This window comes from Homarus americanus, unplaced genomic scaffold, assembly GCF_018991925.1.
Source record: "Homarus americanus isolate GMGI-L3 unplaced genomic scaffold, GMGI_Hamer_2.0 scaffold367, whole genome shotgun sequence".
In the NCBI taxonomy this organism is placed as follows: Eukaryota; Metazoa; Arthropoda; class Malacostraca; order Decapoda; family Nephropidae; genus Homarus; species Homarus americanus.
The window spans coordinates 18,227,847-18,242,333 of NW_024743709.1; the positions used below are offsets into that span (position 1 = coordinate 18,227,847).

At 37.1% G+C, this 14,487-nt stretch overlaps 1 protein-coding gene across 2 annotated transcripts in view; it reads right to left on the reverse strand.

Moving 5' to 3' along the window:
- LOC121877354 (lysosomal alpha-mannosidase-like) overlaps positions 1-14,487 on the reverse strand; it is a 73,845-nt gene that overhangs the window by 39,025 nt on the left and 20,333 nt on the right. The window contains exons 6-8 of one of the 2 annotated variants that reach the window (XM_042383074.1): positions 13,139-13,262; positions 6,926-7,062; positions 938-1,071 (exon numbers count right to left, since the gene is read on the reverse strand). In XM_042383074.1, coding sequence (XP_042239008.1) covers positions 938-1,071; positions 6,926-7,062; positions 13,139-13,262 — 395 coding nt within the window. The remainder of the gene's footprint in view (positions 1-937; positions 1,072-6,925; positions 7,063-13,138; positions 13,263-14,487) is intronic. The other variant, XM_042383075.1, reaches the window with a different exon arrangement.

Sequence of the window (14,487 nt, forward strand, 5' to 3'; positions counted from 1 at the left end):
CAGAGTTTCTTGCTTTTTGGCATTTATGGGGTACCCTTGATTTCCCAAATGGCACAGCTAATGGGTTAAGCAACTACCAATACAATATCAGCAAAAAAGTGACCAGTGAAACACTTCAATGTAAGTGGCGAGATGTAAACTTTTTGTAATCCATTCTCAAATATCTACCGGGTATATTGCAATTAGATTTAGGAATGCACAGAGTTGCTGAAGTGCAAGTCTACATCCTGTGCATCCAGCCCACAATGTGATCAATGTCTAATCTAAAATCATAATCAATGAAACTCATAATTTAATATCGACCTCTCATTACAAAAATAATGCATAACCCCACACAGGATTCCAAGCCTTCTGAGAGCATCTATTAACTTTAATCTAACAGAGGATCCAGGAGAGATTGTTAGAACCAAGTCTCAAAGTGCTGAGTGAAGTGTTTGTGTTGTGAAAGTCATTATTCTACAACTCTATCATTTACTGCAAGAAAGCTTTATCTTAACACCTACTTAAAACTGTACTAGTTAACAGAGCTGTGCAGGTGAAAAGTCTTCATGTGAATATTTCTGAGGTTCGTTTCCTACAAATGATACTTTCAAAGGTGTAGTAGAATCAGACAATTCCTGTACTGTGTAAGCAAACCAAGATCATAGCAAAGATGATATTGAATTTCTCATTAAATTAATATGTGAATAATCAAGCAGGTTAGGAACCATGCATGTAGAAAACAGAAGCTATGTATAGCTGCAGTTACAAGTATGAGAAGTTCCATAGAGAAGAGTTAAGATGAATATTGTAATGAAGAACATAAATGAGCACTGACAATTCACAATAAGAAGCATTTCATGTCAAGCGTCAAAAAATGCACTTACCGGTACCCTTTGACATAAAAAATAGTACTGAATTATATAAATGCAGCACTGTGTAATTTGTAGATTCCTACCTGATGAGTTTGTCTAGGTTCTTATACCACATGTCAGCACTCTGGTAGTTGAAATCCTCACCCATGGTCATGATAATGTGGTCAGTGGCATAACCTTGAGCTTGGTTCTGAGCTGCCTTCAGGAAGTCATTCACCTGGCAGAACAAATCATCATTCAGGAACTTAAAATGATATTATTTTTATTTGATTTTTTACATCATCAGAAAAAACACCTGTACTTGAAAGTTTGAACATTAACTTTCTGATTGTCCATCAATGGCATGTCAAAAATTTTCAAAAAGCTAATTTTGATGAAAAAATAAACATTGTGTTCATCACAACGGCTGTATTTTCTAAGTCCCTGAATGATGAAGTGCTGAATGCTACAGTCTTAATAGTCAGATCTTAGAAGCCTTTATAACCATAAATAATAATAAAAATTCATAATGGTCAAGAATCCACAGAAATTTAAAGTGAGTGCCAAGTTTTCAGCACAACTAAACTAGTAGGTCTTATAAGAAGGTCATTCAGATATCTAGACGGTCCATCCCTCTTAACAAATTTCAAGAATGAGGTGCTTCCCTGTCTGGTCTCCGAGATATGCAAGAGACTGTCAGTTGATTGAAAATATCCAAATGAGGACCACCAGACTACGGTAGTGCCTGCATTATGGCACCTCAGTTATCCAGAGAGATTAGAATACCGGCAACTGCCTAGCTTATACTACAGATGAACATGGAGTGACCTTATTGAAGTTTATAAAACATCTCAGAGAGCACTACTCAGTCGAGTGTCCATACCTAGATCTGGAGGATGCCCGTCCCACAAGGAGTCACAGCTCAAGGTTGAAAAAGCCAAAAGTCCAGAAGAATGTGAGGGAAAACTTTTTTGGGGTAAGAATTGTGAACTCTAGGAACAATCTGCCTGTGTGTTGTGTCGGCACTGATTGTGAGCTCTTTCAAGACCAGACTTGACCAATACTGGAGCAGGTTCAGAAACATTTAGGAGCCAATGCATGCCCAGTACCTGCCAACAGTGCATAGCAGAGATGTGACTGACTGCCCAAGCAGCTAACGAGCCGATCAGTGGGGAAGCGGGTGAAAGTAAAAGTACACTTGTGTATCGGAGGCCAAGTGTTTGAGTATTGTTGCTGTGGAAAATAAATTCCCTTTGAACTGAGAAATGGGATATAGTTGAAGATCTTGGGACTATAGTGGTTCATAGTTATTAATACAGATGCTCCTCTACTTAAGAACATTTGACTTACAAACTTTCAGAGATACAAGCATCATTATTGAGGGGGGGGGGGGGTTATCTTCCAGAGCAGGTGTTTAATGTGGACGAGACAAACTATTTTGAAGAAAATTCCAAATAGAACATGTAATACCTAAGAGGAGAAGAGTGAGCCAGGTTTTAAGGCTGTATTATAGGGTATAGCTGTACTAAAAATCCATTAACTTTTAATTTTTTACAATATGTTTGGTATCTACAAGAGTAAAGTTGGACTTCCAAACAATTGGACTTACGAACAAGACTCAAGAAAGTAGAGGAGCACCTGTACTGTTGTCCAGGGAAGTGAGTCAAATTTCCAACAATCAAGATATAAAATAAGAGTGTAGGGGTATATTGTGTGTGTGGGAAATATCGAGTAAAAAAAATCACCATAACACATGGGCACTTGTTAGCTGTGAGAAGGTTGTGCACATGCCATTATTACATAAGAAACCGTAAAAGTTACAGATATATATTTCGATGTTCTAATGCAATTTAGAAATAAAGAAAATAACTATAAAATAAGAAAATTAAGAGTGAGGACTCAATTGTTTGGGAGGTGGGAGGGAGGGTGGGTGGGTGGGTGGTTGGACAACTCCACCCTCGATCCTGTTAACATGACAATATGCAGTTTAACCATAATTCTCATATAATTTACATTCATTTGGTGCCAGGTTAATAAAATATCATAAAATAGTCACTTCCTGAAAAATATCCCACACCCAATCCAAGATGATTTATTGCATTGAATTAAATTCCCAGTGCTTATTTACAAAGCCAACCAGCTGACTGTCATCAGAAGCCTCCCTCCAAGCAGTGTTGCCAATGTTTTACTTCTCTCATGCATGTTTGCTCTCACTGCTCAAGATGGGTGGTGCTTACCACAACAACTGTTAACACTTACTAAATAATATTGTAATGTATCTATCAGCACTTAATAAAATAATATTGTTGTGTATTATGTACCTGCCTATTCTCTTATTTATTAATTAATCAGTTGTCTAAGTGTACAAGTAGTCAAATCAAGCCATAATGTATCATTCAAAGGTAAAAAATAATGTTGTTAGGAATGTATCTCCATATCAATTATTATACAGTACAGTAAGTTATAATGACGCCATTATAAGCTAATTTGCAGAGATTTCAAGGAGTATTACCTTACAGTACCTCAAAAAAGTATCTGCCAGGATAGGTCGATGACTTCCAAAATGCTACATGCATATCGTGATGTCCCGGGGGATTGGAAGGGGGGGGGGGTGGTATACATGGCTCTGTGGCATACTGATCTACAGTACAGGTGCTCCTTCACTTACGAACAAGTTACGTTCCTGAGGCTTGTTCGTAAGTCCAATGTTTCTAAGTCCAACTTTACTCTTGTAGATACCAAACATACCAGGTATTGTAAAAAATTCAAAGATTATGGATATTTAGTACAGCTATACCCTTTAATACAGCCTTAAAACCTAGCTCACTCTTCTCCTCTTAGGCTCTTAGGTAATGTTTGTTCTATCTGGAATTTTCTTCAAAATAATCCAGTCTCATCCACATTAAACACCTGTTCTGGCAGGTAACCCCTCCCTCAATGATGATGTTTGTATCTCTGAAAGTTTGTAAATTGAACGTTCTTAAGTAGAGGAACACCTGTAAAGTACTACATTTGGTAACCGAAAATCACATTAATTACGTCGAAGTAAATACACATTGCATTACTATGTTAAACTATACAGAGCAGGAATGTGCATATCCCAATATCTATCATCCATGGTCTCATAACGTTTCACACAAATGTGGACATATTTTTTTTGAGATACTGTACATGTTTGAATGCATATACCCCTAATTACATAAATTCTTATGGGAAAAATTCTTCATTATAAAATATTTCATTATCAGTTGCTTTTTTTCTGGGACACATCCTCAACATACAATGAAGATCCTCCTGTATCCATTTTGGATGGTAGAGTAGCTGATTAAAAATAGATGCAAGCAAAGTTTTATTTAAACACTACTCTTTATTTACAGCACATTTTTTTTTTATATTTGTATGTTTTTTATGGGGATTTAAAGCGATTCAATTGAAGAGTATTGATTTAAAGCGACACCCACAATTAAGGACAATGTTTTAATTTAAAGCGAATCTTTCCTATTTTGTGCGCGTCAATCTGGCGCATCATACTTTAAAATTTGCGCCTAATGTTTCTCTGGGCATGCTACACTGTCCTAAGGGCAAAGCTGTACTGTACATGTACTCAAAATAATGTACTAAATGATTATTAAATTTTTTTGTCTAGTTCAAACTATAGCATGTTTATATTCAAATTAACCACTATCTTATAAGAATTCCAGCAATGCAAATTATATTCTCCCCGGCCACTTCTGTGACATTTATAAGCAAAAAACATTAACTCAAGCTAAAGGACATAAATAAACAAATAAATACTTCACTAGACCTCTGGCACCAACTGTCAAATATGTCACTGTCACTTTCTTCCCCTCCCTCCCTCCCCCCCATCTTCCCAGCCAGGGTTTGGTGTTTTAGACTTAAAGTTTTTATCTTATACAGGGAACCCTCGGTTAACGAAATTTCGGTCAACGAATTACCTTCCATAAGATTCTTCACTTCGGTTAACGAATTCCTTACGAATTTTTACCAACATGTTTTCGCCTGCTCACCAGCTGTAGTATTAATCCGCCAATACAGTAATCGGTTTTAGGGCTTAAATTCATTACCATTTGAGTAAATATCAAGAAGGTTGTACTATTCAATAATTTTCCAAGTCTTATATTAAAGCTTTTAGTCATTTTAACAATTATTTAACATAATTGAAGTACAGGGAATTAGTTTTTAGCACGCCAAACAGCCACTTGACTCACCCAAAATGGCGTCAGTGTGTGTCCCTGCTCAGTGGAGGAAGCTTCTTGCTTGAGACTCTCTTGAACATATACTATTTTTACGTTTTTACAGTACAATTATTGGTCATTCTGAAGTTTATGTGCAGTGCAGTGTTGATTTAAAGAAAATAATCTTGAATTACACCAAGTGAACTAAAATTTTATGGGTGAAATGGCAGCATGGGGTGACTTCTCTTCCACCCCAATGCCTTCTCTTCTCCCTTCTCCACCCCCATTCTAATTCCCATCATCATCATCATCAACCAGGAGCCTTCTACATGCACATCTCAAAGTAAGTGTACATTACTGCATTTATTTTTAGTTTGTATGTAATTTTCGGTGAGCTGGAACCAATTACCCAAAATCCCATTGAAACAATGGTTTTGGTTAACGAAATTTTCGGTTAACGAACGACCTTCCGGAACGAATTGCGATCGTTAACCGAGGGACCACTGTATAATGTCACAGACTAAAGTTAGGAGAATATAATTTGTATTGCTGGAATCCCTGCAAGACAGCGAAAAATTTGAATATAAACGTCATATATTTTGCACAAGAGATAAAATTTTTTGCTCTTTTAATAAAATTCTTAAATTAGAACTAAAATTTGTATGTCTAATGCGAGCTATAGCATGTTTATATTAAAATTAATCACTATCTTCTAAGAATTCCAGCAATGTTAATTATATTATCCCCTGTCAGTTCAGTGACATTTTATAATAGAAAAATTTGAAGTCACTCTTAAGGACAGATAAATAAATAAGCACTAGACCTTGGCATCAACTGTCAAACATATCACCTCATCTTCCCCCCCCCCCTCCCATCTTCCCAGCCAGAAAACAGACCATTTCGCATCCCTTAATTTTAGCTGTGTTGATTTATGAGTGTTTGTTTTAACATAATACTACATAAAACAATGTTTTGTTTATTCTAGGAGATGGGCTGAGGTGCATCGGGATAGACTCTCAGTCTTTTTAGTATTTTGTGTTTCTCTCAAGTACCAAACTAAATTATTCAACTGTTGGTTCTCATAAAATAACTATTGTAACTCATGTGCCTAGAAGCTCGCTAGCACGCTACCTAACAGCTAAATGAGATATGTTTTACTGTATTCTAATAAAAGTCTGGGTGGTGGCAGGCTACCGTTGAAAGTATAATAAGTCTTATAGTAAGAATGGCATGGTTTTTCCCGACTAATCAATGGTATAGAATACTGTATAACTAAAGCAGGATAATAAATTGAGAGAAAGTACTGTAAGGATAAAAATATCAGAAAATACAATAATATATATGACAGAAGGAATAAAGCATAGAAAAGAATATTGATTTATTAAACAAAATATAAGTTAGATACTTATACAGAGTAGACAGAAAGACTAAGAAAATATGATTCATAGAAAATATAGATATGAGATATGAGGCAAGTATATAAGTATTGAAGAATAAATAGAATAAATATGAACTGAAAAATGAGCCCCCTTACAACAACTCTTTTACCAGGGTTAATAAATAATTAATTATTTGAAAAATATATCGTGAATTTGCCTACGACATTAAAACTCTGTTTGTCTGTTTGGGGCATGGGAAGAGTAAAGATTTTTGTTTTTTCAATTGCATTGGAGTAAAAGCATTAGAAAACCATACTTAAGTAAAAATACAAATTTTTTTTAGTACTTTTTAAAAAGTAGATACCCAAAAATGTTACTTGAGTACAGTACTAAAGTAAATTTATTTTGTTACTTTACAACCCTGTAAATACCCCATATTTATTCAGTCAGGGTAAAATAAAGTGGTGACAGTAAAAATAATATTGCATGTTTAGCTGAAGCCAAGCAACTTTCTTACCTTCTTATCAACATTATAGCCATGGAGCCGTCGATCATCCATGATAGGCTCATCATGGCAGAGTATGTCAAAACAAAATCCACCAGGTGGCCCATAGCCATTGGGTAACACACCTGTGAAGAGCCAGGCTGATTCACCTGTAAAAACCAATGATGTAGTAATATCTCCGTTAGTCAGAATCCCTTAAGCCCGGAACTCTCCGATAGATGGAATTGAAATTTTCTCGGAAAATCGTTCCCAGATAATTCCAGCTTTGGGAAATATTTTCTGGGGGGCAAATTTTTCCGGAAAATCCCGAAAAATTTTTCCCGATACCCGGAAAATTACAGGGATGGGGGATTTTTTTCCGGGTTTGAGATAGGTAAATCAGGCGCATTTTCTGTAAATTCCGAGAAAATTTTTCCAGTACCCGGAAAATTCTGGGGATGGGGGATATTTTTCCGGGTTCGAGAGATGAGGTAATGGGTAATTTCTGGAACTTCCGAGAACATTTCTCCGTTACCGGAAAATTACGGGGATGGGGGATTTTTTTCCGGCTTTGGGAGAGTCATCTTGTTACCCGGAAATCTCTCGTTCCCGGAAGCGCTCTGCACCAATTGTTCCGGCTAATGGAGATATCACTGTAGAAGCTAAATACTTTGAAAAAGTAGGCAGAAAATTTCTTTGTAATTCATAAAGAAAGGTCTGTGCTTCAAAAGACTACTCCTATGCTATACAGTACATTACTGTAATTTATCCACTTATGTAATTTCATTTCATATTTTATATTTTGAAATAATCACATGTACAGTAATATTAGTCTTATAACAGAAAAAACTCCACAGACAGAACCAAAAACACAGTTGCATAATATATTACAGTACTTATTTTATATACTGTACATGCCATTAATATTCCCAAAGTTTATAAAAAATTAAATTAATAGTAGCCTCCTAACCCACTGGTACTATACTGTACTGTACTGTACTTTACTGTAATTCTCAAGTGAAGTTGGTAAAGGACTTACTTATTCACCTGTTCTATCAATTATACACCTGTGATGACTTGGGTTCTCTATGAATTCTCCGAGCAAACAAAAATTACAAAAAAGCCTCTAAAATATAGGGGGTCCCTGGGTTACGAACGGGTTCCGTTCCTGAGGACATTCCTCACCACAACCGCATCCAGCCCATACGTGCACGAACTGATCGCTATAAGAACAGCCCAGTCCCAACCATTGTAAAAATTATCAATAACTTGTAATAAACCAGTGTATTCACTCCCAGTAAATACTACTTCTTGCACTGTCACTATGTTGAAATGCACTGTAGTTTGAGCTTTTCCCCATCTAGTTATTATATATCTTATTTGTATCACTTATGTTACTTGTATATTATTTGTAATTCGAAACCCATTCCCCAAATATGTAACTGTATATTTTCAGCCTTCTGGCTGCCAAGCTCTTTCAATAAACCGTTAATTATTATTGTTATTAAGTCGGAAATGTACAAGTCAGAACACATACTACATGCATGCAGTACTTACAGATCAATGTTTAAAATCCCACTACCCATATCATAACCTAAGTCTTTATATACATCCAAAATCACTTAATTTAAGAGAAAAGAAGAAATAGAATGACAAATTACAGTTAATGAAAGTAAAAAATAAGTCATCAGGTAAATAAAAAACTAAATTTCAAGCTTTAACCCCGTTCATATCGGCGGGCGTTCGTAAGTCGGGGTTAGTACAGTACTATCTATGCAGTCCCATACACCACTTAAAACCGTCTTAAACATATTTCATGGATGCAACTGATATGAACAGTACCATACTATCATGCTTGGGTAAATCTAACATGAGAGAGTTTTCAATTCAGTAAGGCAGGTTTGATCTATGTTTTGAGGAAACAAAGAACTCAAGAAACTAAAATGGTATTATTATCACATAGAAATACTGTACTACTTTTACAATCTTGTTGTATAAAGATAGCAAAATAGTCAATTTAAAGATGAGTGCATAAAGGTAATACCATACTGTTTTTCTAAAGCTCTTCATAATACAGTAGGGTCGGGATATATAGCGACTTTGTATAATGATTTCTTTATGTAGCAGCTACCAAAATTATCGACATTTTCCTATATATAACGATAATTTTTTTTATTTCACAAGGGAAATCGTGCAGGAAATATTTCAAATTTATCACTACTACCAAAATTATCAAATTTCCCAATATAGCTGCTCCCTGACTGACGACGGGGTTAGGGACCCAAATCCAGGTCGTAAGTCGAAAATGCTTAAATATACATTGAAAATCTAAAATGGGTGTCTCTTTTTCTCCTCAGCACCACAAAACTCTCACTTTTAAGCTTGCCAGCCATTTTAAAGTGAATTACAAAAAAAAAATTTCAGTACACAGCGCAATCACTGACGTTGGGACTCGAAAATACGTAATTTGACAAAATTTTGGTACGACTGAGGCGGTCGTATGTCCAGGTGGTCGTAAGTTGAGTAGGTCGTAAGTCGGGGAGGAGCTGTATACATGGAGACTACATTAAGTGGATGAAGCAGAGGAGGAGACAGGGCTGGGTGGATCATCAATGTCGCTTTCTTCGGACAGGTTAATATACTACAGGGGAAACTTGCTGGTTGAAGGTATTGGATCACCTTTAAGGAGTGAAGAGGCAGCACTGGTGGGGTGTGAGGAGACAGCAATGGGGGACTTCTTAAAATATATGTCCAATTTAGACTGCACAGTTTGCTTTTTCTTTTCATTTAAATCTCCCTGTAGCAAGCAAGTGCATCTTGGACCATTCTGACAACTTTGGCAAAACGCTCAACATTTTGATCCATTCCGTCAAACATTTGCATCCCCTTATTAATTGTAGCAAATGCCTCTGCCATTTGCTTCACTGTAAAATTTTTGGAGGGTGCAGGTTCTTCTTCTACATTTAGACTCTCTTCTTCCTATGCATTTTTCTGTGCTTCCAGTTCAATAAGATCCTCGTTACTTAGCTCTTCTCCTACACTCTCAACCAACTGCTCAACTTCTTCATTATCAATTTCTAACTCAAGCTGTTTACCAAACCCCACAATCTTGTTACTAATCTCAGAAATTACTTCAGCTTCATTAAATCCCTGAAACTGTTCACATATCTTTTCAGGACTTTCTTCCATATTCCATTCATGCACTGACCTGTAACCTCATCCCATGCTGCAGCTATGTTCTTTATACATTTCAAAATGTTGTAGTCCTTCCAAAACTCTCTGAGCATTTTCTCACCTTCATTAGCAGCAACAGCCTGAGCGAAGGTCGTACGTAAATAATTCGCTTTAAAAGCTGCAATAGCACCTTGATCCATGGGTTGGATGACAGAGGTAGTGTTAGGTGGAATGTAGACTACCTTAACATCAGGGTGCATGTCGTCCAGGTGTGGTGGGTGTCCCGGAGCATTATCCAAAATTAACAAAATCTTGAATGCAATCCCTTGTTGCAGACAATACTCCTTGGCTCATGAAATGAAACAAGTCATGAACCAATCCTCAAACAGTACTAGGTCATCCATGCTTTCTTGTTACTGCGATAAAACACTGGCAGTGTGTGCTTGCTGACATGTTTAAAAGCCTTTGGATTCTCTGAATGATATATCATGAAAGGCTTTACCTTGAAACCAGCTACATTCCCTCCAACAGCAGTGCGATTCGGTCCTTGAATCCTGGCATTGTTAAGTCAGTTTCATCCACATTAAATGTTTGCTCAGGCAAATAATTTCCCTCAACGATAAGACGATCTAGCTCCTCCTTAAAAGCTTCGGCAGCATCCATATCAGCACTTGCTGCCTCTCCACTCACCTTTACACTATGCAAACTGTTGCGGTTCTTAAACCTTTGGAACCACCCATGACTTGCTGTGAAGGTTTGGTCACACTCACTCCTGCCTGCTCCTTCAGGTTTTCGAAAAGGCTTCTTGCCTTAGCCTGTAGGGTTAGAAGGCTTAAGGGTACACGCTTTTGTATCTGGTCTTCCATCCATATCACAAGTAATTTTTCCATCTCATGAATAGGACCTTGTCTGTTCTTCATTATTATAGTTCTTTTAATTGGTGCTGATCCTTTCACTACCTCACGAATAAGGTCCTTGTCCTTCATAATAGCAGATATGGTCGCGTGCGAGAAGCCTAGGTCTCGTGAAATGGTTGCTACTGTTTTTCCATTTTCACACTGCATTATTATCTTCATTTACATCTCAAAAGTAATTGACTGTCTCCTTTTCTTCTGAGCACCACCAGCACTCTCACTTCTACGCTTACCAGTCATTATAAAGTGAATTAGATACAAAAATAATGTCGGTACACAGCGCGATCATTATCGACAACAACGAAAGCCAAACACCAACTAAGCACTCTACGGCGTGGGTGATGTAGCCACGAGGTGGCACGACCCAGCCCACGGGACGCTCTCATACAGGACGGAAATGTTTTCGTCAAGAAAATACGCACATCATTTTAAAAATTTTTGGTACCGACTGCAGCGGTCGTATCGATTGAGGCAGGTCGTATGTGTGGGTGGTAGTAGGTCAAATATGTAGTATGTCAAGGAGTAGCTGTACACAGTAGACTACGCTAGGGTTACATGTTCCTGAGACCTTGTAAAGTCAGAAACACTCCTAAATGGCCTTTAAATCACTATACCTGTATATATATCCTGTACGTACATACACACTAGAACTCATAAATCACTGCTGTAATGTGATAAGTACAGGTGATTAATTTTTATCTCTTGTGCAAAATATATGACGTTTTTACAGATGCTCCTCTACTTAAGAACGTTCAACTTACAAACTTTCAGAGATACAAACATCATCACTGAGGGGGGTTACCTGCCAGAACAGGTGTTTAATGTTGATGAGACTGGATTATTTTGAAGAAAATTCCAGATAGAACAAACATTACCTAAGAGGAGAAGAGTGAGCCAGATTTTAAGGCTGTATTAAAGGGCATAGCTGTACTAAATATCCATAATCTTTTTATTTTTTACAATATGTTTGGTATCTACAAGAGTAAAGTTGGACTTACAAACAAGCCTCAGGAATGTAACTCGTTCGTAAGTAGAGGAGCACCTGTACAGGTATTCAAATTATTCGCTATCTCACAAGGATTCCAGAAATGCAAATTATATTCTCCTAACTTTAGTCTGTGATATTATATAACATAAAAACTTTAAGCCTAAAACCACCCAACCCTGGCTGGGAAGATGGGGGGGGGGGAGATGATATGCTTGACAGTTGATGCCAAGGTCTAGTGCTTATTTATTTATCTGTTTTTAAGAGTGACTAAGTTTTCTCTTAGAAAATGTCACTGAACTGACTTGGGAGAATATAATTAACATTGCTGGAATTCTTATAAGATAGTGATTAGTTTGAATATAAACATGCTACAGTTCGCAAGAGACACACAAATTTTAGTACCCCCTGTACTTAATTAGTACATATGACTAAAAATTTGATCTTTTGTGTAAAATATATGATGTCTATGTTCAAATTATTCGCTGTCTAGCAAGGCTTCCAGCAATCTAAATTAAATTCTGCTAACTTTAAACTGTGCCATTTTATGTCAAGTTTAGTCACTTTTATTGGCCTCCAGAACCTAACCCTATTTTCCCCATTGATTACATGTAATTATGTACTGTATCGTGATTTAGTACATAACGAACAACCGTGGACCCTATCTCGCGATATATCCTGACCCTACTGTATTACCAAATTATAAGTAAAAGTAAAGGAAGGCAAAAGAGGCAGGAACAGGTTTATGAAATTACTGTAGTAATGTGTCTCTTATTCAAATCTCTAAAGAAGAAGTAGTCAGTGATTAATATCTAGAATGAGTGAAGAAGAGCAATACTGTATACCCATTAGTGAAAATTTATCTGGTTTATAAATATTGAAGAAAATTGGGATAGTGTAAAATGTATTTATTTCTCCTGTTATGTCATGTCTGTAGTACAGTACATGATACCTGGCCACTCAGGATCACACTGTGGGTTAACCCTAAGTATTTCAAGCTCAGATGTTTAAATGGGCATTTTAATGCTTGTCTCAGCTATGTTATATTTAAAAACAGTCAGGATCACACACATGAATTTACATATTATTTGTTTTTTCTTATCTCATACAGAAGACTTATTTTACTTTGAACAATACGAATACTGAACACCTCGCAAAAAGATTATACCTTACCTAAATTCTGGCTTGCTTGCCACACCATCTCCAAAGTCTTGTTGGCCCAGCGTGTGTTCTTGTCATCATGGTCAAGACGACCAAAGAATAAGCCTTCAAATCCCATCTGGGCAAAGAGACTAGCCTGCAGGGAGGGGTAAAGTCAGTTTATTCATACTGAATTTGAGAAGATAACAAAGTACAGTACATATATGCCCTAAAATCACTAGTTCTACAATAAAGGTCACCACTGCAACATAAATTCAGTGCCCACTTGAGTTAGATGTAAGAAAGGAGTTGTACAATGTAACCCTTGAGAACATCGATGGCTTTCCTTAGTGCACTGCAGGTATACTGTTTCCATGCTAACCTGATTGGTTCATAGAAAATGTTCACATAGCTGTCCATTTATTTCAGTCTTAATATATTCACAATTGGTAAGCAGACCTGTTATTCTCTGAAATAATGTTAAATAACTGGACTATCAAAATGCAAATGATTTCACGGCATTAGCACTTCAGAGAGGATGTTAGAAAATTTTAAATATTTATCATAAAAGGTCGCAGTCACAGATGAAATTCACTTTTGAATGAAGTCTTTTCATATTTCTTTGTTTTGTACCAAACATAAAGCAAACAGAAGCAAATTATACCAAAAATATAGCAGAAGAGGTAATGAACTACAATGCAAGAGAGGCTGCACAAAGTGTTAGAGCTGCAGGCTTCCCCGAGACCACCAACGACGACATCCTGGAGGTAATCAGGACACCTGAGGTGACTGCAGACGAGATGTTGGAAGATGATGACATCAGTGATCAGCGAGGTGTTACAGAAGAACAAGAGCAGAAACTACACATGCTGATATGAAGGATGTCATCGAGTTAGCTGAGAGATTGAAGCTCCTCCTTGCCAAAGAAACAGTCAATCATTGCTACGAAGTGTCTAATAACCTTCTGTTGCAATCCCTGGAGCCCTATGTTCAGCTGTATCACGACCACATCAATGCTAGCCGTCAACAAAACATCACCGAGTTCTTCACCCGCCACTCACCACAGCCAGCCCAAGTCAGTGATAGTGAGGATATGGACTTCGAGGGGTTTGAAGAGGAGGCCCTGCTAGCCTCTGTGGTGGATAGAGATACAGGTGAGGGCCAATAATCTGCCCTCTGCCTCGGAACCAACCCCCCATCCCCGTGTGCCCAGCCATCTCTTCTACTAACGTTAAGTGTTAAAAACCATAATATTATTGATATTTCTCTTATATATTAATTGTGTGTAAATACCATCATAAAATTAAGATGTTATTTTTACTGCAATGTATGTATTGTGTCAGCGATAGCCAAAAAAAGGGTAGTCTGGCGGTCGGCCCCGT